General features: G+C 33.5%; 1 protein-coding gene across 1 annotated transcript in view; it reads left to right on the top strand.

Moving 5' to 3' along the window:
• The window catches only part of LOC126298335 (dynein axonemal heavy chain 5), a gene marked incomplete at its 5' end in the record, with an annotated part of 791,472 nt that overhangs the window by 553,574 nt on the left and 210,552 nt on the right, over positions 1-27,346 (top strand). Inside the window, one exon of the mRNA XM_049989632.1 lies at positions 6,517-6,743. Coding sequence (XP_049845589.1) covers positions 6,517-6,743 — 227 coding nt within the window. The remainder of the gene's footprint in view (positions 1-6,516; positions 6,744-27,346) is intronic.

Genomic DNA, 27,346 nt, shown 5'->3' with positions numbered 1-27,346 from the left:
TGATACAATTTTCCTATATGGTTACTAATTCTCGCTCCAACAAGTTACAGTGCTCTTCCACGCGGATTTGTCATTGATATAAACTATCAGTTGCTTCATCAGTTATGTACCCAGGACATTATGCATTGCCAATACCAACACACATACCAAAATGTTCAGACCGAATGGTGCCACATAGAACTGGTCACAGACACAGCCACGTAGTATTGCAGTTCACCTATCTTCTCCCTTTTACTGCAGAAATGGTGCTGCTATTGGCTTTTCTTTTCATACATTTTTATATAACACAAATCAGGATTTATATCACAGCAACACAAATTTTAGAAAATTCCCCTTTGTAATCATGCTGCGACTTAGCTACGGACTGATTAAGAACGAGTGCTGTATTATGACACCTTAAATTGTACTTGTAGTTTATACTAGCAGTACTGCCACGCCCAGTTTTCTTGGCAAGGCTGTAAACTATTCTTGAGAAATTGCTGAAGTCTCGAAACTACTGTCAACTAATGACTCACTCTCCAAGCCACCTACTAAAATTTTGTTACAATAGGATTAACATCGGCTGCCTTGGGTACTGGCTTGCCTTCAAATAAAAAATCTTTTATTACTGCTTTTCTATAGAACTCCGTTTTTATTCTCCCTACATGCAGGCATTTAAATTCTCTATGGATTCTATCATGCAGTGACAGTTACTAAGGTGATGGGCTTCATCCCACTCAGCCTGTGAGTCCAAAAGCATCGCATTTTCATCATCCAACCTTAAGGGTATTTCATGTTCGGAATATGCATCAAAAACGAGTTTATAGATAATATCTGTTTTCTCCAAAGGCACTGTTACACTTTGTACTTTACTTGCTTGTTTGAGTTCTCCCACTGGTAACTCAGATGTGTTTTCACACTTGCACTCTTAAATTTCCTATTTGTAGTCCAAAGTTCCCACACTTATTGGCTCAACAAAAACTTATTCTTTACTGCTTCTACCATTCCTGTGCACCAAGTAGCCTTGCAATTCTGAACATATCATCACCACAAACTTCTTCAAGAATATCATGATGGCTTGAACAACTGCTGAAGTAGTCATGCCACATGCCACTTCACCCTTTGCTGTGGGTGTGTCCTGCCCTCACTCTTCAAGGCTACCAGTCTCTCCTCTCCAACCACAGCCAGTAGAGCACTCCGGCAACCACGCTAAGGACCCGTGACCTCTGCATGCTACTGCCTCACACCACCACAATCATCCGTCACATCTTCTTTCTGCACTTCATTTACATTCAATCTGTGAATATTATTTCCCAATGTTCTGCTTAAGATAAGAACCTCGCACCTCTTTGGTCAATTCCTCACCTAGACACTGTCTAGCTTAATGGGTCATGTGGTATACGCTGATTACCATATTCCATAATTCCACATCGTCTCCACAGTGGCTACCAGCCTCTTTCCTGCTGATTGTGTTTTGCCTGTGGCAATGATTTCACAAAAGACATACGACCTGATATTATCTTGCCACAGCTGCCATTTCTGCTGGTTACCATACTGTTCGTGCGATTGTTCCACTCTTTTGAGGAAATGGACATAATTATCATAAGTATACTTTGTTGCTACAACCAACCCTCAATGAACATATGTCGACAACATACATTCTCTACGTTCTGCGAACAATTCTGTAGCTGTGACCACTTCAGTATACTTAATACTCTCGCTGAATATCTGAACACCAATACAATTTTAAGAATTTTCCCTATATTGATTTAAATCATTAAAATCACTGATAACATCATTTTCACTATGAATGGTAGTCCCCTTTCAATGACTTGTGGCAAAAGAAATCTGCTCTTGTGCTGACAAAGATACTGGTAACACGTCCATGAATTCTCGTATGCATAACTTTTGGTGCATATTCCTTGTTGACAGAAATAATTAAATTTCCTTCAATGAATGATTGTCGCATCCACTGAGGTATCGATTGAATTCTGTATAACACTTCTAGACAACTTTAAAACTGATTGGTCTGTTCAGCCCATTTCCGCATTGACTGCTCGATTATGTGCCAGCTGCTCGTTTTGAAATGACTCATGAGCTTTTCGCTTTGTGTCCAGTATGCGATTCATTCCGGTTTCATGCATATTAAAATCAGTATGCTTATTGATCAGTATATGATTAATTATACTCTCTCCTCGTTTGCCGCTTGCTTTAGCTCTATTTGCTCAGTGAATGTGCGACAGACAACGTCATTAGATTCCAATCCTTTCGCGATCTGTACTTTACATTCCTCAACATTGACATTTCAACTTTCGTGCTCCTCACTTAGATCTGAATCCACATTTAAACAAACTATTTTGAAATGGGAATCATGAACCTGCTGCTCCAGTACTACTTGGTACTGGGCAAACTGCTCTTCAGTGTCACACAATACTTCCAATTTATATTTGACATATCTGTTGACGTATGAGAACTGACCTTCTCAACCTCTGCTTTTACATTTGAATTTACCTGATCCACATTTTTGCTCTTTACTTTTCATTGTCCTTTTGTATTTCCGACTTGATATTACCTAACGTTGCAAATAATGACACCAGTAAAACATTTTACCTATCTAACTCGACCTCTGGATACAGGTGCTCCACCACTGAATCTATTATTGCTCGAGTGTAATAAATACTCATACTGATTGCCAGTGGTTCAACTTTAGCTTGTTCTACTGACACAATACTTGGAGATTCCAATTCCAGGTCGTCTGTGTACAATATTCGTATCGAGTAGGCTCACACATCAGTTCTGAAATCTTCAGTGCTCCTTAGTTACTTCTTAATTCTACCCATATCTGTACCTTGTGAGGTAGAATCTACTGACTCTTTATTTCTGTCAACCATTCTGTCCTGAAGTGTTACATATATGTCCAACAGTTGATAAAGAATTTTAGAGCTTAGCTATTGAAGAGTTCTGCTTCATTTTGACGGCCATTGCTCCAGCTGCAGCCGCTTTTGACATGCAACCACCCCGCTGCTTAGCACTGTTTGCCCCAGGAGCCAAACGCTCTGTTGACAACTGCCTCAGGGCCACATGCTGCTGCGTTTTACGAACGACCCGGCAGTGTTATCAGTATCAGCGAAAGTGACGGGTCTGCTACAACCCTCTCTCCTTCTGCCATAAGTCGGACGGACCTCAACCTTCAGTGATACTTCTTGCTTTGTGTTTAAAAACCCAAAATTTACTCTTGGCTAATATTCGAAAAACTAATTATTCTGTTAATAATTACACTCCAGTATTCAATGTTGATTCCCGGCACCTCAATGCACCATTCTTGCACATGTTAAATCCATTCTTGTTAGAAGCTAATTTGATTTAGCCCCTTTTTGTGCTATTTGGAACAAAATGTCTAGGATCAAATCGAGAGAAAATAAATGGCAAGCTCCAAGCGAAAACGTGTTATTGAACAAACTGCCTGTACTAAGAAGCAGGAGCCTTAAAGGGGTGTGTAAATGAACTGCAACACACATCTGCCTGCTGGTGCTGTATTCTAGAAGTCCATCTGCACATCCTCAACCTATTAACCGTATATGCGCTTACCTGTAGTGCAGTTGTTCATACACTGTGCTCCAGCGTATGAACTCCGATGGCAAATTACTCTAAAACAGCAACACTGTGGGAGAGGTTGCTACACCAGCAAATGAAGAGCAAACATAACTGGCAAAATCGTAATACATCGCTGAGGCCCAGTGTCCACCATTTCAGTACATCTACATTCGTTACAGGAATTATGCAACTTCCGATCAACATGGCACTCCTGCCACGAACGAAAAGTTACTTGAATATGAATTTACTATTCTGTGCTTCCACAACACTGCTATATTGTACAGCACATGACTTATACCCTGTGTCGTGCGGGACTTTAGATCACAATGCCAGGGAAGTTTTGGATCTCTTGACAGTAAGTAACATGCTACCCTCCAACACAAAAAAATGATCTAAACCAACCGTCATGACCAAAAGATCATCAGCAACGATATAGTTACAACATTAAGCCAGTAAACAACTAGACAGTCCATATTGTTCCACTTTCTGATATGACATGGACTGAAGTGATGCTGTATTGCATGGAATAAGTTTTTTTCATTGTCTGCCGTTGTTAAAGCCTGTGTGGACTGTCACAGTCAAAATATACTTTATCAACGTCAACCAAGTCACTGTCTATGTGACTGTACATGATTACACGTTGCAAACTCGGATTGAGCGAAAACAAAACTTATTATGCCGTAGAGATGGTGGTGCCATTCGACACAGGACCAGCCTCTTCCAACACCCAGCATGTGTCACTGTGCACTGTTGTTCATCATACCTACTGCTAACATTTCTGTGCTGTAGTGACATCAAGCAATCCACTTTCTGAATATTAGTCTTTCTCACAATATAATGGCTAACTCACTTGCTCCAGAGTAGACACTTTCAGAATGCTGCATCAAATAATTTCCTCTATCTCCTATCTCCAGCAATAAAATTTTTTGTGGTGGACTGTTTTCTCCTTCTGTGGTGCGCTCCGCTGAAATGTTTCCACTTGTCGTAGCTGAAGATGTATCTGCACGTGCAAATTACACCCTATTTTTATTTTTTCCCCTGCTTGTATTCTTAGATCACTCACCAAGCTTCGTGACGCCGCACGCAGTACTCTCGCTATGACGACTCGAGTTGTTTATACATACCTCACCCTTTGTATGATCATGGCTTCTCAGGGGCGCTGCCATTTACCATCAATTATAATCTTTACACTTCCTAAAAATTAAAATATCTCGTGATTCCAAGATTTACTTTGGTTCGCTTTGATTCTTATTCATTAAATAAAATTTACAATTTTCTACATGCTAATCTCAAAACAGTATTAATAATTATTTTGGAATTCGCAGTTTTACAGATGTAATTTCAAAATCTCTTTCTGCCTTCATTTGAATTAAATCAACTACATAAATACTATCTTTTCCCTCATGTGAATTGATACTCCACCTTGCTTGCTAAAATTTCTGCAGTACTAGGTACGTAGAAGGAAATCTGTTATTTTCGAGAGTTTATTTACTTCAGGGTTACGCTAGTGCTCTGACATCCATAGTATTGAGACCTGAGATCTGTTAGTAGAATGATAATTATGTCGATTTTAGCACGAGAGGCTTGTAAATTTTTGTGGTATATTCATAGAGCAGATTCATTTGCAGCATAATAGTCATTTGTTCGATTTACAATTGAAATTCAGCCGCTAATACCTATTTTTTCTCCTTATTTAATTATTCCGGCTCGGTTATTTATTAGTGCCGTAATGCTCCTCTTTTTGTTTACTTAAGATTTAATTCACTAGATACGTCACGTTTTCTTTTTTTACTCTTCTGTCTGCAGTATTGTTTGTTTACTCTTGTTTGGTCTTGTTTGTTTCGCTCTGAAGTGACCTTTCTTATATATGTATCTATTCCTCAGTCTGTGCTGTGTTCCTGCATGTGTTGGATGTATTATTTTGGGCATCTGTATGAGAGAGTACCTTTCCTCGGCTGTTGTTTATATACTTCGATCGATTATGAAATTCACCGACAGTATTTTCATACAAAGAGTATTTTTTTCTATTTCGAAGCGTTTTACTGTTCTAATTCATTTAGGTCATGGGCGTCATGTCTAAAAGGTACTAGATAAACCATGAAGTTCATTTTCTTACCTAATTTCAGCAAACGTTCTAGAGAATCTGTAATATTCCTCTGAAACTCTTTCAAGTGTCATTCTCAATCACTGTCTCGTTCAGTAACAAGTTCCTAATTAATCTGTGAGCGTTTCTAATAACTTCCTTCATTAGCGCACCATAGGAATCAATGGCAAGGCACGGGAAGCTACGATAAGCTAATTTAATATCACCTCGATCACTGGAACTGTTGTGTCCAGCACAAAGTGAGAGAGTTTATGGAAGGGAAAAGGTCATCTTATGCCAGAGACGCCGGAGTTCGCAGTTTCCCTAGTGTTGTATTGGCACGAAGTGCATGTGACAACAATGTGCAGGTAGGACGTACCCAGAGCCGAATCTTTGGGACTTGCACGTATGAGGTTTGGTTTCTCCGGATTCTGGTTGACTAGAAATATATTTTATTATTATGATCATTGAAGATAGTAAGGCGGCTATTTTCATCGTCTCGACTTTCTAACTACTGAATCCTGATAATGGAAATTGTCTTCTCCTAGCTTCGATTCCTCTGTCTGAGTACTCTCTTTCTCTCGTTTGACACTACTCTCTTCCTGGTGCACATCAGCACAGACCATGGTCTTTCTTGTAACCATCTGTAGAATCGTCTTTGCCTAGTCGGCACTGACCTACTTATGGGTCTTCCCTACTCCTTAATTCTGGTTTAGTACTGTACAAATGTGTGAGAATAAACATATGTTCTTACGTTGTTTCTCCTGAAGCACATTGTACGTGACGCTCAGCATGATTTTGCTGCCCAGCTCACTTGTATGTTAAAAGAAAATGTGAGATGAGAAAGCAGTGGTTTCCAGGTGGGAGAGAAGTTCCGGAACCGCGTAATGCGCTTCCCTGCGCTTGTGTCGGGGTGCACCATCGACTGGTTCCAGCCCTGGCCACGGGATGCGCTGGTCTTGGTGGCGAAGCACTTCCTCACTGACTTCGAAATCGCTTGCACCGCAGAAGTCAAGTCAGAGTTGGTGAATGCTCTGGGATCCATACAGGATGTGGTTGCTACGACATCCACAGAGTACTTCCAGAGGTACGTAACACCAAGACAAATTTATGTCCGCCGTGTCTTCGGTCCAAATTATACAGTTAGTTACTTAGTTACATGTTCCATAAATCATTTCAACGATTCTTTTATCGAAATGATGTGGAACGAGCCAGTTTACCGGTTTGTATGTTTTATCAGTGATATCAATAATGAACATATTATTTGTTAACATTAACTGAATTTTCCATCGGTACTTGGCAGACCATGATAATAATATTAAAAAGGAAGACATTTTTTAATATCTTGCAAAATCATATTTATTTGGTCACGAACTGGCACGCGGCTTCTTAGGCCATCTTCAGGTGACAACTGAATTCGGAAACACAACGAAGCTGACATTATTTATACAAGCGGTTACAGCATCAGTGATTTCAGCCGTAAATAGAAATATTAAAAAAGATAGGAAGATTTTTCTGTTTATCAAAAGTGACAAAAAACTGATTTCAGAGTACTTGACAGCTCAACACAAAAGTTTGATCTCAAGTGCAGATAGCTTTGAGGATCAGTGGACAAAGTTCAAACCATCGTACAATATGCCTTAGATGCGTATGTGCCAAGCAAGATCGTAAGAGATGGAAAAGAGCCACTGTGGTACAACAACCGAGTTAGAAAACTGCTACAGAAGCAAAGGGAACTTCACAGCAAACATAAACATAGCCAAAGCCTTGAAGACAAACAAAAATTACACGAAGTGAAATGTAGTGTGACGAGGGCTATGCGAGAGGCGTTCAACGAATTCGAAAGTAAAGTTCTATGTACTGACTTGGCAGAAAATCCTAAAAAATGTTGGTCTTATGTCAAAGCGGTAGGTGGATCAAAACAAAAAGATCCAGATACTTTGTGACCAAAATGGTACTGAAACAGAGGATGACAGACTACAGGCCGAAATACTAAATGTCTTTTTCCAAAACTGTTTCACAGAGGAAGACTGCACTGTATTTCCTTCCTTAGATTGTCGCTGAGATGACAAAATGGTAGATAACGAAATAGATGACAGAGGGATAGAAAAACAATTAAAATCGCTCAAAACAGGACAGGCTTCTGGACCTGATGAGATACCAGTTCCATTTTACACAAAGTACGTAAAGGAACTTGCCCCCCTTCTTGCAGCGGTGTACCGTAGGTCTGTAGAAGAGCGTAGCGTTCCAAAAGATTGGAAAACTGCACAGGTCATCCCCATTTTCAAGAAGGGACGTCGAATGGATGTGCAGAACTATAGACCCATGTCTCTAACGTCTAACAGTTGTAGAATTTTGGAGCACGTATTACGTTCGAGTATAATGACTTTTCTGTAGACTAGAATTTTGCTCTATAAGAATCAGCATGGGTTTTGAAGAAGATCATCGTGTGAAACCCAGCTCGAGCTATTCGTCCATGAGACTCAGAGGGCCATAGACACGGGTTCCTAGGTAAATGCCGTGTTTCTTGACTTCCGCAAGACGTTTGATACAGTTCCCCACTGTCGTTTAATGAACAAAGAAAGAGCATATGGACTATCGGATCAGTTATATGATTGGATTGAAGAGTTCCTAGATAACAGAATGCACCATGACATTCTCAGTGGAGAGAAGTCTTCCGAAGTAAGAGTGATTTCAGGTGTGCCGCAGGGGAGTGTTGTAGGACCGTTGCTATTCACAATATACATAAATGACCTTGTGGGTGACATCAGAAGTTTACTGAGGCTTTTTGCGAATGATGCTGTAGTATATCGAGAGGTTGTAACAATGGAAAGTTGTACTGAAATGCAGGAGGATCTGCAACGAATTGACGCATGGTGCAGGGAATGGCAATTGAATCTCAATGTAGACAAGTGAAGGAATTTCGGAAAACTGCGTGCAATAATTCCGCTTTAGCGGCACAGTTGTCGGTAACAGTGCCATCGGCACTGCGCAGTGAAGGTATTGACTGCGTCTTGCCGCTTGTGTACTTTACATACGACCAGAATTTATTAGGATTTTCTACCAAATTTCGAGACAATGTTTCGTTGTGGAACCTATTAAAGGCATCTCGCATTGAAGTCCGTGCCAAATTTCGCGAATTTTAGCCAATCTTCGGGATTTCGCGTTCTTTTGAGCTTCGCATGCCTTTTCTGTTGCCTCTGCAACAGCGTTCGGACCTGTTTTGTGTACCACGGGGGATCCGTTCCATCTCTTACCAGTTTATGTGGTATGAATCTCTCAATTGCTGTTGCTACTATATCTTTGAATTTGAGCCACATCTCGTCTACATTTGCATAGTCAGTTCGGAAGGAATGGAGATTTTCTCTTAGGAAGGCTTCTAGCGACACTTTATCCGCTTTTTTAAATAAAATTATTTTGCGTCTGTTTCTGGTGGATTTGGAAGAAACGGTATTGAGCCTAGCTACAACGATCTTGTGATCACTAATCCCTGTATTAGTCATGATGCTCTCTATCAGCTCTGGATTGTTTGTGGCTAAGACGTCAACTGTGTTTTCGCAACCATACTAACTGCTCGAAATAATTTTCGGAGAAAGCATTTAGGACAATCTCGGAAGATGTTTTCTGCCTACCACCAGTTTTGAACAAGTATTTTTGCCAACATATCGAGGGAAGGTTGAAGTCCCCACCAACTATAACCGTATGAGTGGGGTATCTATTTGTTACGAGACTCAAATTTTCTCTGAACTGTTCCGCAACTGTATCATCGGAGTCTGGGGGTCGGTAGAAGGAGCCAATTATTAACTTAGTTTGGCTGTTAAGTATAACCTCCACCCATACCACGGAGTATCTACTTCAACTTCACTACAAGATAAACCACTACTGACAGACACAAACACCCCACCACCAATTCTGCCTAATCTATCTTTCCTGAACACCGTCTGAGACTTCGTAAAAATTTCTTCAGAACTCAAGGTACCCTCCGCCACACACCGTCAGGTGGCTTGCTGAGTATGGATGTAGATGTAGATATAGAGAAGATACAAAAATGACAAAGTGCTTACATAAGAAAACAATACAATAACTACATATAATAAAGAAGGGATAAACATAGTTTTATGTGAAGATACATTTAACAAATTATAAGATATAAAATGTAAGTACAGTTTGAATCTAGCATTTGTTTCGATAACTCCATTTAAAATGAAAATGGAAATTGAGTCCTATCATTTAATAGTATGCTTGCATTCTGTGTCATGTGTTTGTCGATTTCCTGTATTTCCAAGAGGGTCAGCTTTCTGCTTTATTCTACAGAATGTAAAGCCTCACATTCTGCATCACATGAATGGCTTTCTGCTAAAATAGCATTAGCAAAGGTCGAATCTTTCTTCGTTAATCGCCAACTTCTCTCATGTTCCCATAGCCTAATTGCAACAGCTGTGCCTGAGTGACTTATACCCTCTTTTTCACACTGCTTGCAAGTTATTCTGTATTCACCACTATGTGCCAACGTTGCAATTAGTCTTCACTACAGAATAAAAATATTGATATGATATTGGTACTATAAAGTGCAGGTCTGTAGTTCCGAGACATTAACTTGTCTTAAATGTTGCCAGGGTATCGAATTTCGCACTAGGCTTTGTAAGTACTGATTACTTGCTGCTAGCCAGTGTACAAATTGTGTAATTTTATTCATTTTCTTTTTCTGTAGAGTATTATTAGTCAGGTCAGAGCCAGAGCCATTGATGAAAGCGATTTGTTTGACAGTTTGTAGTTCTGTTTGAAAGACTGATTGGGGTTATAGAACAGATATGAAGTGTGCACCACTGAATGGAAAACTGCATGTCTGTGGTTGTGTGGACATTCCTGCAGGGATTATCTTATCTGTAGGGATTTCTTTCTTCTGTAAATGCTAAACATGTGTGTTGTTGTGCTAATACCTACCTCAAAACAGAATAAGAATTACATACACTTTCGAAACAAGTATTATAGTCAGCCTGATGGTCTAGCTATGGGTCCACCTGCTATTCCTATACTATCTGAAATTTACAAGGACTATTTCGAACAAATTTTGATACAGAAGTAGCCATTGAGTAGGATGTTTTGGTATGTTCTAGCTCAGTTTTAGGTCACTCATACCTCGTGAGCTATTTCACTAAAACTCAGCTAGAATCTATTAAAACAGTCTCCTATAATAAACTCTTCTGGTAAACTCGCTTAAAAAATTATTAATAATGAATATTTTTTCAAGTCACATTACCAATTTTCAAATATAATTATTTTTTTATACAAAAGGTGAATGTCAGAAAATAAAATTTAATATTTTTTATAAAAGGTGATCATAAGAAAAGAAAATTTAACATTTTTTTTATAAAACTTGGACATAAGAAAATAAATAAAATGAATTGTGGTGTATGTAAAAAAAGTAGATAAATTCCAAAAAGTCCAAAATTTCACATGACAAATTCAATATCATGAATTAATGATTTCTGTCTTTAAGTTTCTTCGTTCCTTTATATTTCGTTTTCATCTGATCATTTTCAATTAAATGAAAATCCCAAACAGAAATTCACTTAGAATATCGGTCTCGTAAAACAATCTTAAACTCATCATTATGCTCAGTACAACCTTCTCTCCATAATATATATACAAATATGTGAATGTTCATATCCAGTGAGATTGTGCAAAACATTAATCTAAAACTCAATTAATATTTTAACCTCTATTGAGACACTTACATTATTGAGCTTCTTGATTAGTCTCCATTTACATAGAAAAAAATTTGATCTTATTTTTATAATTTGTAATGACCATTTGGTCATTTTCCAAAACATATCTTTTGGCATCATGAGGACTCAGTGCATTCTTGTTTACATCAACTGTGTATATTTCATGTTTTTCATTTCAAATAATATTAGTTCTCCTGTAATGTTCTCTATTGTTAAACAAACAATCCATATGATCTCTTAAGCTTATTGCATTTTAATATATATTTCGTAACTTCTTTAGATTTTGTTTCTATTTTATCGCCAACTTTATAAAAATACATTTTTGCTCTGAGGCCACAAAATTCTTCCATTATTTTCCCTTTGCTTTCATGTTTCACTTTTTCCACAACTTTCTTTTTAACTTGTGGAATAGCATAAATATTATTTTCAGGATAATCACTAGTAACAAATTTATCAATCATCGATTTCATATCTTCACAAAAATCTTCAGTTTGTATATTATAGATATAATTGTCCATTACTTGATAACACAATTCAATACTTTCTCCTTAATTTGCTTTCACTATTCTATAGTGAAAATCATACATCAGTTCTTTAGATAAATCTAGTATACTGATTCCAACACAGATTGGTTTATTAAGTGTGATTTTTGTCTTATTCATATGAATAGCAGCAATATTTTCAATAAATATAGTTCTTGCTGAAAAGATGGCTTAGCTAATAATTTTTCACATTTCTTTTCATCTGATACTAAATATATATCGACTCTATTTCTAATATTTTCCCTTGTTTTAACAAATATGAAATTACTCATCAACCTGTAGAAATCGAATTCAAATTTATTTTTCGCTTTACTTCTCATTTCTGTATTTAAATCTATTTACTTCTTCAACAATTTATATTTTAAAACTCTGTATATTTTTGTTGATTTCATTCCTAATCATAAATGCTATTCAAGATTTCTATAATGATCTACATATTTATTTTTGTTTTCTTAAGTAGTCAACAATTTGCTTTGTTTAATTCAAACCACAATTTTATTTTCCCATTCAAATTTACAATATGTTAAATATTGACTCATATGATATCTATATAAATTATTTACATATATATATATATATGTTAGATAATTCGATATTTTCTAATATCAAAATTCTTCATATATTTATTATTTCCTTTAATGTATCTTTTACAACACTATGATAATCCTCCTCTTATTCCTTTTTCATGAAATCAAAACATATCATAGCCATATAATAAATCTAAATCACTTTTTGTCATTTTTAGCTTTGCATACCATGATAATGTGGGTGCAGTAAAATTCAAGATGGATCTAAATCATATCCCTTTATACAAGTTTTTCTAAAATTTTCAAATACATGAGCTAATAATAACATGTCGGTTTTAAGATATAAATCATGATATCCACCTAGATTCTTGATATTAATTTTTCCAAACTTATTTGCATGTTTGTAATCTTCATCACATATTTCAGAGTCACTCAGTTTACTGTAAAATTCTCCATTGCTGGTAATTGTGACTTGTCAAATTTTTTCAAGAATCCATGTAATCATTTGGATATACACCTTTTATGAACACTAAATTGAATAACTCCTGTGAGAAAAAGTTTTTAAAATTTTTCCTTTGATCCTTTTTCAAAGTAATGAAAGTTTATCTGTTGAAAAAGTCAAATTTAAATGGTATTAAATCTATTTCTTTTTCATCATAGGCAAGTCCTGTGACAAACAGATGTGAAGCATTTCTTAATTATGATAATTAATTTGGTAGAAAACTGTAAATTACATTTATTACATAATGGATTTATAAATACTCCAGTTAATTGATCATGATTACAAACCTTTTTATTTTTTTGTGATTAATGACTTTTACATAATGTACATTTTTTCGATCTTGTATATCTGGATTGTTCTTCAGGAGTTAATGGTTTCATTTGTTCAGCTTCAGAATAAATTCTTTCAATTTCTTCCACCACTTTTTTATACATTCAATACATTTTTATGAAGAAATCGTCCTCTATAAACAACATTATCTTTATAATTTCCGTTTATATATTTAATATAATAACAGAATCCACTTGATTCATGATTCTGATATGTCACTGTCTATGAATTTTCTGGATTTTGTTGACAGGTATGCATCTTCAATAGTAAATTTTCAAAATGAGCATAAATAACGAATGGAACTTTCTGTGTATGTTGATAATATTTAAAACTTATGTAGGAACCTTTCTCTGGCATTTCTACTTTTAATGGTTTGTTAACTAAACAGCTCGTTATGTGATCATCTAACTTTTCTTTACTAGTGAAATGAAGTAAACAGTTAGCAAAATTAATTTAAATTCTTCATGTTTATTGATTCGACCCGAAAAACAGTAGATAAATTTTTATATAACATTATTGTGAACTATTTTCTTTTTTAAAATTAAGGAGATTTATAAGCTTCTCTTTCTAACTTTTTGCAACATTTAACTGAAACACTGGAGTTTTCATCAAATGAATAAACCTTGCAAGAAAATGTGTGAAATATTATGAGACCTAACTGCTAAGGTCATCAGTCCCTAAGCTTACACACTACTCAACCTAAATTATCCTAAGGACAAACACACACATCCATACCTCAGGGGAGACTCAAACTTCCACCGGGATAAGCTGCACAGTCCAGCGCCTTAGACCACTCAAAACCTTGAAAGACCATTAATTTCATTTTCAAAGTTTGGAATTTAATCAACAACTACAGGAAACTCAAAATTTTCAAGTTTCTGATCAAGATCAAGACCAACATTTTTATATTTCATAACTCTTTCTGAAATATCTACAGCAGATTTTAAAGCCCACAGAAAACATTTTTGATCATTATTTTTAACATTACTACACGCTTTTTAATTTTTATTGTATCTGGTAATTTGTTGTAAGATGAGGCTTTCAATGGAACATACCTGTTAATTTCTAATTGTAAACCAATGATTCTATTAAATTTCCATCCTGATCCACATGCTTCAAAATCGGCCATTTTTGATAAAAAAATTTTGTTAACCGACCTTATATTTTTTAATTATCTCTCTTTCATTTGTGATCCTATAGTTTACTGTATGCAAGTTAAATTCCGTAATATTTCTTCTTGTCTGCATTTGTACTCACAAAGAGTCTTAAATTTATTTTCAATCCATGATGTATTCTTACATTTTTCTTACAGTTTTCTTAACTTTCTGTTTTACTGCAGTTAAGAAATGACTAGATTCAACTGAGTTTATAATATTATCAAAATTTATAGTTTGTGATCTGGTTTCAAATGCAGTATCAACTAGATAATCTCTAACTCTTCATCTGTCTCTCCGTTTCTCAAACAAATTAATATAAAAAGTTAATAATATTTCTTTATTAGTTGTAGTTTTTTGTTTCTCAGACACATAAGTAGAAAGTGGAAATACTTCTTTATTAGTTCTTTCTTGTCTCACAAACATCTTTACTTTCGAAAGTATTATCGTCAATTTTAATTTTATCATAACGTAATTGTTTCCAAAGCCTTTCTCCTTCATTGGTCTGATGCCTTTTAATCAATCTAAACATATCACCTTTATTTAATTTACTAAATCCTCTTAAATTAATCCTTTTAGAATAATCACGAAGTTGAATAACAGTAAATCACTCCATTTGGTCTTTCTATTTTTAGTAAATAAAATTCATTAGTTCTGTAAAAATAAATTTTTCAAAACTGATCAGTGAGAAGTCTCATTTAATAGATATTAAAATTAAGTACAAGGTGATTTAAATTTTTTATTTTTCACGTTTTCTGTAACACATTTTTGTGTTTACTTTTAAGGTTATCTTTATGAGAAGGATTTTTGTAAAAACAGTCTAAATTTATTCTGTCTTGTCAAGCTTTTCGTTTCTTATCCACTGCATCAGTTTCTTGTTCTTCTTCATTTTCCATCAACAATAATATCTTCGAATGTTCTTCTCTCAGAATTCCTTGTAAATAATTTTTATAATAGAATTTAGACATGTTTTTTCACATACACAAGGAATTCCAATGTCATTATAAATTTTACATGATATACATTTATGTATTTTCTACACATCATTCTATATCCATCTTTTATATATTTCTGCGAAGTAAAATTATCAATTGACTGTTCAGAATTACAATATTTACAAAGTTTGTATTTTATCTACTGCATTTATATAGAAACAATTTATGAGATTTGTGAAAAAGTAAAATTTTCTGATTTCTCTATTGCACCTTTTAATACATTTATTACATTATACAGTAACATTGTACATTTAATACCAAATGAAGAGCAGTCAACTATACAAGATCTACCTACACATTTTGTAAATTAATTATATTTAAAAAATGTATTGTCCTTAAAAAACATAAAAATCCATTAATGTGTCTGATCACACAATTCATTCTTGAAAGAAACCCTGGCAGTTATACCTCTTCATGATTTATATATAAAATTACATTAATATAATTCCACATTGAAAAGTAAATTATAGAATATAATCACGCTACCTGAATAAGTGTTAACTACACCATTTACTAAAATGTTTTTACAAATCCCATGACAGATATTAATTTTGGATATCCTGAAATTCCCTGTAATGTTTGTAAATTTACCATTTATATGATATTATCAACAAATAATACAACTTCACCACTTTGTGTTTCATATATTCCATCTATTTTTTGCAAATCTTAAGGTAAAAACTTTAACAGTATTAACTGTGAATTCATACTATCACCTACCCATCCCACTTCTGATAAAAAATATATAGAACTCCATTCATAATTAGTAAACAATCAAATGTATTTATTTCACATAGTGCCTTAACTGGTCCATTTAAATTAATTTTTAGTACAATTCATGTAGATTTTGGTATAGTGTTTTGTGTTTATATTTTTTATCACACAAACTGTGAATACCATCAAAATCACCATAAATAGTTCTAAATAATAACCTTTATTTAATGGATATAGTAATGATTCTTAAACATCTGAATGATATAAACCCCTATGAGTAAGCAATTCTGTGAACTACTACATCAAATAAATTTCTACGAGAGTTTAGTATATTTTTATCTGTTTCCTTATACCAATTCGTATCTATATCCATTGGATCTTTAGAGGATCATTATTATTATTTGGAAAAAATGCATCACATAACATATTTCCTTTTCCATCTAGTTCCTTTGAACATCGATGACAAGATATTTCATGTGTATGTACTTGCATTTTACCTTTAATTAAAGTATCGAAATTATTAAAATCTCAAGCAAACTAATATTAATATACTTTTCTAGTAACGACATAATTCCTCTGTTACATCTAACATTTTTTACCCCTTTATAAATACATTTTATATTTCACTTGCTCCATATATATATATAGGATAGTTGCTCAACTGAATGATGATTTATTAAGAGACTCAATAATGTTATTTCAACTAACACACACCTTTAGATAACTGGCGAGTTACATGAAGTAATTTAAAACTTATGAACAGACCTAGATATGGTGAAAAAAGTTTTTGATAGTCGTAAAGGTAGTATATATATATATATATATTACCTCTATGACTATCAAAAACTTATATATATATATATATATATATATATATATATATATATATATATATACTACTTCTATGACTATCAAAAACTTTTTTCACCGTAACTAGGTCTTTTCATAAGTTTTAAATTACTTCATGTAACTCGCCAGTTATCTAAAGGTATGTGTTAGTTGAAATAACATTATTGAGTCTCTTAATAAATCATCATTCAGTTGAGCAACTATCCTTTCATCTATCTGGATATATAAGTAACCAAAAGCATACAAATATTTCATTGCTTATTCTAATCAACTGGCACTATTGAAACTATAGTTTTCAAATCCAACAATAGCAGAACTATCTTCATTTATATACAGCAAAGATATTATAATTTTAATCTATTCTCAATCAAAAAACATTTCTAATAGACTCTATTTTCATTAAATGTTTTAATAACTCTTCTACACAATGGACATTAAATTTGTTCTTTCAACCATTCATGTAGACACTCTTTACAAAAAATATTATTACAGCTTGTTTTTACAAATTGATGAGTCTCGTTACTCCTGCCACCTTCAGAATTTCTCTAAGTCTACATATGCTAGAAACATATGTTTGCCTTTCCTTAATCTTTCTTCTAGGATAAGTATTAGGGTCAGTATTGTCTCACGTGTTGCAACATTTCTACAGAACCCAAACTGATTGCTTCTACCAGTTTTTCCAATTGTATGTAAAGAATTCGCATTATTATTTTGCAGCTGTGTCTTATTAAACTGATAGTCCGGTAATTTTCACATTTGTCAACACCTGTTTTATTTGGGATTGGAATTATTATATTCTTCTTGAAGTCGGAGGGAATTTCGCCTGTCTCATACATCTTGCTCACCAGATGGTAGAGTTTGGTCAGGACTGACTTTGCCAAGGCTGTTAGTAGTTCTACTGGAATGTTGTCCACTCCCGGGGCCTTGTTTCGACTCAGGTCTTGTAGTGCAATGTCAAAGTCTGCACGCAGTGTCATATGTCCCATTTCATCTTCATCTACATCCTCTTCCATTCCCATAATATTGTCCTCAAGTACATCGCCCTTGTATAGACCCTGTATATAGTCTTTCCACATTTCTGCTTTCCCTTCTTTTAATTATCTTGAGATGTGAAATTATATCCCAATCAGTTTTATCTTGAAATTCTGTTATTAAATCCACAGATGATTTGGCTTTGTCTTGTGTAACTATCCATTCTAATACGTTCTGAAATGTTCTTACGAAATTAATATTTAAGTTAAGGTATTATACTGTTTTCCAATTTAAGTTATCTAGGAATTCACTTATAAAATTTTTCAGATAATATTTTATACCTTGACAAAAGATCCAAACCAATTTAACTTGTTCTTCTCTAATAAAATATTCAGATAAATTTTGTCTTAGAGTTAACATATGGTCCCAGTCATATTTATCTTGAAATTCTCTCATAAGAACTTGAGATAATTCATAATGTTCTGATATACATTTCGACACAATGTCAAAATATCAATCACTGTTTTTAATATACTCAACAATTTTATTTCTATGTGTTTCAATTTTGTTGAATACATTTTATATAATTCCTTAAATTGTGAATCTTCAAAATTACAATTAATCAATGCATTTTTTATCCATTTTATCCTTTAATTCCAAGGTCTTTCACTTTAACATTTAATTACTTTAAAGTATCACTTTTCACTTCATTGCTATTGTTGTTATTCATTTCTTGATTATTAATAAACCCAATAAGTTCCTGTTTCTTATTTTAGAATAACCTATATTTCCCAATTCCTTTCCTCTAACTTAAAGTTCATTGACTTTCAGGCTGTTTAGGGTCACCATTAGTTAGAAATAATTTTATTGGGTTTGTAAAAATATCTAATTCAATAAGTTAATTCATTATTTGACGAGAAACACTTCTTAACTATAAATGATATTTTAAACTTTATTCACTATAGAATTTAAGTGAGTAGCATTCCACTCCCTGGAAAATTAAAACAGATTTTCAGGGTGTTAAATATCTGACAACCGACAAAACATAACACTAAATAATCAGTAATCAAATATTGTAATCACTGATATAAGAATTGAAAATACCATAATTTTATTGAAAAATAAAAAATCTAATATAATTTATGTTTAACAAAAGCAACCAGTTCCACTGTCAGCTGAAGCATTCACAGGACTGCTTCCAAGTACTTCTAATACAGATGTCACTACATCAGAAACACATGATGATGTTTTCAGACTGCATCAATATATTTGAATTTATTCAAAACAATTATTATCAATTAAAATTAGGCTCTTGGTTTAAAGATATTTGCGTTCCATTGTTTAATCAAGAAAATATTTTAATAACTTATGATATATTAGGTTTTAATAAACTTGGAATTTCAAAGGTCATGATGCCATCTGCTGAAAAATTTTAAAAAAATTTATTGAACCTTTAAACACTTATATATTAAACTATATTGAAATAAAACATAATGATGCTGTTGCTTCAGAATATGAATATGTTCGAAATGAAATCAAAAATTAAACCCAAATATTTTTGTAAAATGACCTGGATTTTGCTATGCGTTAAAAATTTTAAGGACCTAATAATGAGTTTCAGAACTAAAGTAACTGATTTAATGAAAGACAACTATAGACCAATTGAGGATATATTAAGTGATTATCCTATCTACATGAAAGACTGTAAAATCATTCAATCTCAACAACTTGCAGTCGACTTTGAAAGTAAGTTACAAATAAAAGAAAAGACGTAGGAGAAAGAGAAAAAATGTTTACATTTAAAAGATGTAATAAATAACATTGTCGAAATGAAAAAAGAAAAAATAATCATATTGCAACTACTAAACATTACTCTACAACAAAGTATTTCAAAGTTGGTTGAGTTGAATCAAAATTACATTTGTTAGGTCGTTTTTCGACTTATACACTCCTGGAAATGGAAAAAACAACACATTGACACCGGTGTGTCAGACCCACCATACTTGCTCCGGACACTGCGAGAGGGCTGTACAAGCAATGATCACACGCACGGCACAGCCGACACACCAGGAACCGCGGTGTTGGCCATCGAATGGCGCAAGCTGCGCAGCATTTGTGCACCGCCGCCGTCAGTGTCAGCCAGTTTGCCGTGGCATACGGAGCTCCATCCCAGTTTTTAACACTGGTAGCATGCCGCGACAGCGTGGACATGAACCGTATGTGCAGTTGACGGACTTTGAGCGAGGGCGTATAGTGGGCATGCGGGAGGCCGGGTGGATGTACCGCCGAATTGCTCAACACGTGGGGCGTGAGGCCTCCACAGTACATCGATGTTGTCGCCAGTGGTCGGCGGAAGGTGCACGTGCCCGTCGACCTGGGACCGGACCGCAGCGACGCACGGATGCACGCTAAGACTGTAGGATCCTACGCAGTGCCGTAGGGGACCGCACCGCCACTTCCCAGCAAATTAGGGACACTGTTGCTCCTGGGGTATCAGCGAGGACCATTCGCAACCGTCTCCATGAAGCTGGGCTACAGTCCCGAATACCGTTAGGCCGTCTTCCGCTCACGCCCCAACATCGTGCAGCCCGCCTCCAGTGGTGTCGCGACAGGCGTGAATGGAGGGACGAATGGAGACGTGTCGTCTTCAGCGATGAGAGTCGCTTCTGCCTTGGTGCCAATGATGGTCGTATGCGTGTTTAGCGCCGTGCAGGTGAGCGCCACAATCAGGACTGCATAAGACCAAGGCACACAGGGCCAAAACCTGGCATCGTGATGTGGGGAGCGATCTCCTACTCTGGCCGTACACCTCTGGTGATCGTCGAGGGGACACTGAATAGTGCACGGTACATCCAAACCGTCATCGAACCCATCGTTCTACCATTCCTAGACCGGCAAGGGAACTTGCTGTTCCAACAGGACAATGCACGTCCGCATGTAGCCCGTGCCACCGAACGTGCTCTAGAAGGTGTAGGTCAACTATCCTGGCCAGCAAGATCTCCGGATCTGTCCCCCATTGAGCATGTTTGGGACTGGATGAAACGTCGTCTCACGCGGTCTGCACGTCCAGCACGAACGCTGGTCCAACTGAGGCGCCAGGTGGAAATGGCATGGCAAGCCGTTCCACAGGACTACATCCAGCATCTCTACGATCGTCTCCATGGGAGAATAGCAGCCTGCATTGCTGCGAAAGGTGGATATACACTGTACTAGTGCCGACATTGTGCATGCTCTGTTGCCTGTGTCTAGGTGCCTGTGGTTCTGTCAGTGTGATCATGTGATGTATCTGACCCCAGGAATGTGTCAATAAAGTTTCCCCTTCCTGGAACAATGAATTCACGTTGTTCTTATTTCAATTTCCAGGAGTGTAGTAGTTGTCATTTAGATAATGACAAACTCGATGTGCACTCAGTAGTTTTATAATTATAAATTAATTGAAAAGATAATTGAAAAAGTTCTAGGTGTAGATACAGATAATAAAGAAAACGATATGTATCAAATTCATGGTGATGATTTAAAAGATTATATTAATTTATTTTGTGCAGATAATAACAAATATGTTGATCTAATTAATTCGAACAGATAAACAATTTATTCAATTATTCACAACAAGGAATCGATAGAATTCGATCTAGTTGATATTCAAGATGGAATTATCATACAGTTCCAGATTGGAAACAAATTGCATAAAGTAAAAGGTATTATGCTAGATAATTTACCTACAGAAAAAATTGGCTTCAGTCGTTTAAGAAATCTTTCAAGAATATCCATTAACAGACACAAATTATGTCGTTAAAGAAACATTAGAAGAAATTCTGGAATCAAAGAGGTATAAAATTAATGGGAAGATAAAGATATGGGAAGATATAGCCAATATTTTAAAAATAAACATTACACAAAAAATTGCCATTTAGAGTATTAATAAAAAATACAAATATTGTAACTGTTCGAATACTTTACATTTTCATCTGTTAATTGATTTATGAGTTTAGCGATTTCATCTTCATCAGAATAATCTACGGCAAGAAAGAATGAAAACCCTAATTTTAATATTTATACTTTTGGGTACATTTATATATGAAATTTTATTTTAATATTTATAAAACAATTTTATCTTTCTTTATCCAACTATTATGTGAATTATCAAGTACTAACAATTTAACATAAACTTAATTTCCTTTCTTTCTCAAACCCTTTTCAGTTAGATATACAACAGGCTATTTTGTTTTCTCTAATTCATACTCATAAAAACTTCATTTTACTTGTTTACCATTTAAATACATCAGTTTATACGTGATAGGATTTGAAAGAATAACATCTTCAATTTGAAAAATTTCTGTTGGCTAAGTCGCTGTATATCCCGTTTCATTTTACTGATTCTAATTTTAATGCCTTTTTTAAATTTAGCATCAGCTAAAGCAGACATTATTCTACCACTAGCATTAGTGGTTTCCAAATTTGTTAGGTAAACAGTATTCAAAAAGATTTTTTTGCGTTTCCTTATTTACATCCCTGGGAGTCATTATTATAGTTGACTGTTTTCTATTACTATAATCGTCAACTAATTTCGAAATTAGTTCAACTCATTTATAATTTGCTAGAAGAGAAAATGTTTTCCAAATCTTTCAGCACCAGATGCTTTTAGTTCTGTAAAAGTTTATCAATGATTAATGTCATATTTTTTCATCTATTCTCAAAATCTTTATTATAAAATTGCTTTTCCATTGTCTCTTTGTAAATGTCTTGGTTTTCTAACAACAATTTTTTTTCAAAAGCCTCAGCTACATTCCTACCTGTTTTATGTTTAACTGGAATTTCCCAAGCAAATTTTGAAAAATCGTCTATCACAGTTAACATATATTTATATCCTTTATTTATTTTTGAAATTCCCAATTGTAAATATGTTATGAAAATATTAAATTTTTAATTTTTTAATTAATTCTCCTATTTCAAATTTGGATAGAGGGTTACTATACTTTTTCGCAACAGGAATTCCCAATGTAATAAGTAAATTGTCTCCTGTTTTTTTTTTTCTCTTTCTTTCTCTTTCCTGCTTCAGTTAAAAATCGTTCAATACTATGTAACGATTCATCATTTATTTCATTTTAATTGATACTGATTTAGTATTACCCCTTGGTAGCAAAGTATCATCAATTGAAAAACTATTCATTTATATAGATTAAAAATTTGTAACAATTAATATTTTTACAATGCACAGCCATTTTCGTCCACATCGATACCCATTCCTGATTTTCGTTTTCCATACATAATTCCTCTAACTTCAGTCACTGCTAATTTTCCTCCTATTGAAACATCACATGCATGCATTCTTTCTTTTGCAGCTAATTGAAGTACTTTATCAGCTTCATGTCAAGATTCTAAATCTTTAAGGTGAAGCTTCATCTAATTTATTTTTCCCTGGATCACAATGTGCTAATCTTTCTTTAGTCAATGCCCACAGTATGAATATCTTAGTACATGCATTTCTGGCATTGGTAAATTATTTACAACATAAGTTACTAATCCTTTATCATGTTTTTCACTTTTCCAAAATGTATGTTGAAAATTATTCAAAAATCTAGTCAAATATGGAATTCCTTTTGATTATTAATAATAATACCACTAAATTTGTTGGCTAACATGTGCATTATTTCAACTTTTTCATTACAATAATTTATATTTCGAGTTAATTCTCAACCATGAATAACTGTTAATCTGTCAATTAACTGATGGACATCATTCATCCAAATATATTCTACTGGTTTTTCTCTGTATTTTTTTATAAAGCCTTCACCAAATTTTTGCAATGAATGGTCTAAATTTTTTGCCTCAAAGCTGGAAAAATGTCATCAACAATTTCCTTTATAAAATATTTATATTTATTTTCTTATTTTTTGGATTAGTATCAGAATATAATGCTCCTGAATGGTATAATATATATGAAAATTTAGTACATAATTTATTTGTAAATAATATAATCGTTCATCATTATCTGTTTTTTAGTTAAAGGATTTATTGATACATCTGTACCATCATATGTCCTATCACCAATAATTAATTTAGCTCCATAAAATTTTACTGGCAATTTTCATCAATTTAAATCTGCCAACAGGTCTTAATCCAAAAACTTTGCCTTCACTTTGATTAATTTTCTCTAACATACTTTCACTTACATTTTTTCACATTTTTACCCTTTTTTCTCTCTTGTCCATACAAATCTTGCATTTATGATTCACTTTAAGTATAGTCATGCTGTGGACTTTCATATTGTATAATTGGTGGTATATCATTAAATTCTTTTAACTGATAATGAGAATAAGTAACCATTTGCTTTTCAACTTCTCTAGTTTCTTCAGTAGCTTTCAAAACATTATCACCTAATCCTTCAATTCCTTGTTTTACTTGTTCAATAGCATCATTAACTGGTTGATCTTTTTTATATTTGCATATTCTTTTTGTGGTTGTTTTTCCCAAAGCTTGAATTCTTGTTTCAATTCTTCTGCTTTCTTTCTATTTCGTTTATCGCTTTAACAGTATCTGCATCGTATTTTGCAGACATTTATTAAAGATGAAAATACATTAATTAAATATTTATAATGTCTAACGTTTATGTTTATGTTTAACGTTTATGTTGTTATGAAATTCTATATTTTATTTCTGAACTTACCTTCATTCGGTTTTTTAGTCATGCGTATCATATGAAATCCAAATTAATCATTCCTGCATTTACCACACATTTCTTTGCAATCATCAAACTTTAAGTGACAACCAATAAACTCATGATGAATATGATTTAAATTTCTGTCACCTTGTCAGAAAATATTTTAACAATATAAATTATTTCTGACTAATTGTTTTTGGTATTTTTGAATAAGTTTGAGCTAAATATAAACAATCTATTCCTTTATGTCTTCCTCTAATAAAATATTCTATATCCCGATTTTCAAGAATAAACTCAACTGAATTATCAAGACATTGATCTAACAGAAGTACTTCTTCATTATTTTCGATAAATGTAGTATTTTTTTCATTGTGCTTGCCTTCAGTTTTTAACAACTTTTTATAAATTCTTGATTTTTGGCTGATCTAACCTTTTTGAATAAACATACAAAATTTAACCATAATAATGAATATAATTGTCGATTAATAATGTTGTTTTCTCACAATCTCTTGCTCTTATAATTGCACATTGTATAGAATTTGTTGAAAGTTTATCATGTTTATTTTTTGGTTTCTTTTCTGGTGTTCTTGTTCTTGGTTCCCAATCTGTATGACATAAGGATTGACTAAGTTTCACTTATTTAATAAATTTTTTAATTGTAAATAGATAGGTCAAGTGATAAATCATCTATTGTTAAAAATAGAAAAACTATTCCAATAAAAGAATCTTATAAAAGTGTTTCATTAGTTGGTTTTTATTTGACTTTTTTAACTCCAAATATTACATCGATAAACAATGACCTTTATCTTGATTGAGAAACAATAAAAGTTCCTGCTGTTCAATGTAGTTTAAAAAGCGTAGAAAAATTTATTCTTTCAAAAAATCCAAATATTCATATTCAAGAAGATGACATTTTAAATAGGGTAGTTACTGAAAGTGATGTAAAATTATACATCAATATAAAAGATGGTGTTGGTAGTATATTAGGATTCAACAATCAAATTATTGAAGCTAATAAAAACCTGTTGCTAAATATTGATCCTGCAATTATTTCATTTGAATTAACTGATGTAAATTTTAATTTGGATGATGGAATTTTTGTTAAACTTACTGATCATTTTCAAAGAGAAACTAATATTATTTCTCCATTTAAACCAAAAGCAGAATTTGGATTTGGAAGACCAACAATTTATGAACCACATTATCCTGTAGAAATTCCTATTTCTTATCCCTTTTAATATTTGTAAATTACTGTGACTGATGAAAGTGAAAATCTGGTTGAACTTAATGGTACATTTTTAAAAATGTGTTAATAAATTTTGTCCCTAACAAATCATGAATAAAATTGAGAGTTGTCAGTTTTACTCATTCCCAATGAATGAGAAAGCAAAATATAATTTAACTGGATCTCACAAGGCTAAAGAAGTTATAATAAAAACTGGAGATTGATGGCTTCACTCGAATCATGCACAAGTATACATAAACTTTAGAGCTCTTGTAGCTAATCCAGATGTATCATGATCAGATTATCCAACATTTTATATAAAATCCAATAAAAAATTAATTGGTAACTATGCAGCAAAACTGTTTGATTTTGTGACCATAAAGAAAGGAAATAATAGTTTGTCTAGAATTGAACATCCTCTTATTTTATCAACACCTGTGTTATATTTGACTTCATCTGTTACTGATAAAATAAGCTTGGAAGGGCATAGTCTTAATAATGTAAACATAAAGAGTAAGAAAAATAAAGCACTTTATCCATTATCAGTGCTTGGATTTTTTAAAGTTTATAAACAAATTATGTGGAAAGGAGATTTAATAGTAATTTTTACAAGGTCTTTTAGTTCTGGAGATGCAATTCTTAGATGGCTTGATTATAATGATGCTGGAATTGAAATTAAAAATACACTTCCGAGGAAGGAAAGACTGTAATAGAATCAGTGGAAATTTGTGTACCAGTTGTTAAATAAGAACTAAATTACGAGTTAGAACAATGAGAAAATCTTCTGAAAAGTCCAAAAATTCCAATATCGCCGTATGAACCACAAACTGTAGAAGTTGTAGGATTGAGTGGTTATAAAAATTTTGAACTAAGTATCACAGGTTACTATAACTCATTGGAATTTGATGTACCATATTTCCTATTTCTTACATTCCAGACAAATCGTAAAAATCATCGGTTTGGGACAGAGGAGTCCAAAAAGGGCAATGTGGTGATTGTTTTGCAGTTTTAAGAATGACTTTTTAATTTTCCTATTAAATATTATAATCTTTAAATGGACAATACCAAGCTTCTAAAGCAGTGTGACTGTCTAGAGAAAAAGAACATTAACACTTTTTATAAAATTAAGTATCGAAAAGATGGATTTCGTTACATTTGTAAAGAATGTGCACTGAGACATCAGAAAATTTAAGTTATATGTGGAATGTGGTAAAACTATAAGTTTTATCTCAAAATACATATACAAACAACAGCTCATAAAAATCTAGTAGCTGGGAAAATTTTAGGTAAAGAATAGATAGATTTCTTACAGTCACCATAATGCCTTTTATTTATTTTTGTAGATTTACCTTTTACAAAACAATATTAAATTTTATTATCTTATGTTTACCTTATATCACAAAATATAAAAATTATATTTTTTTAAGTTCACCATTTCTATGAAAATATTATTTTTTTTTAAATTGGTGAACATGATACAAAAAAATATT

The sequence above is a fragment of the Schistocerca gregaria genome, chromosome X (genome assembly GCF_023897955.1).
Source record: "Schistocerca gregaria isolate iqSchGreg1 chromosome X, iqSchGreg1.2, whole genome shotgun sequence".
Taxonomy (NCBI): domain Eukaryota; kingdom Metazoa; phylum Arthropoda; class Insecta; order Orthoptera; family Acrididae; genus Schistocerca; species Schistocerca gregaria.
The sequence above is the reverse complement of the archived record's forward strand: the minus strand, read 5'-3'. Positions and strand labels throughout refer to the sequence as shown.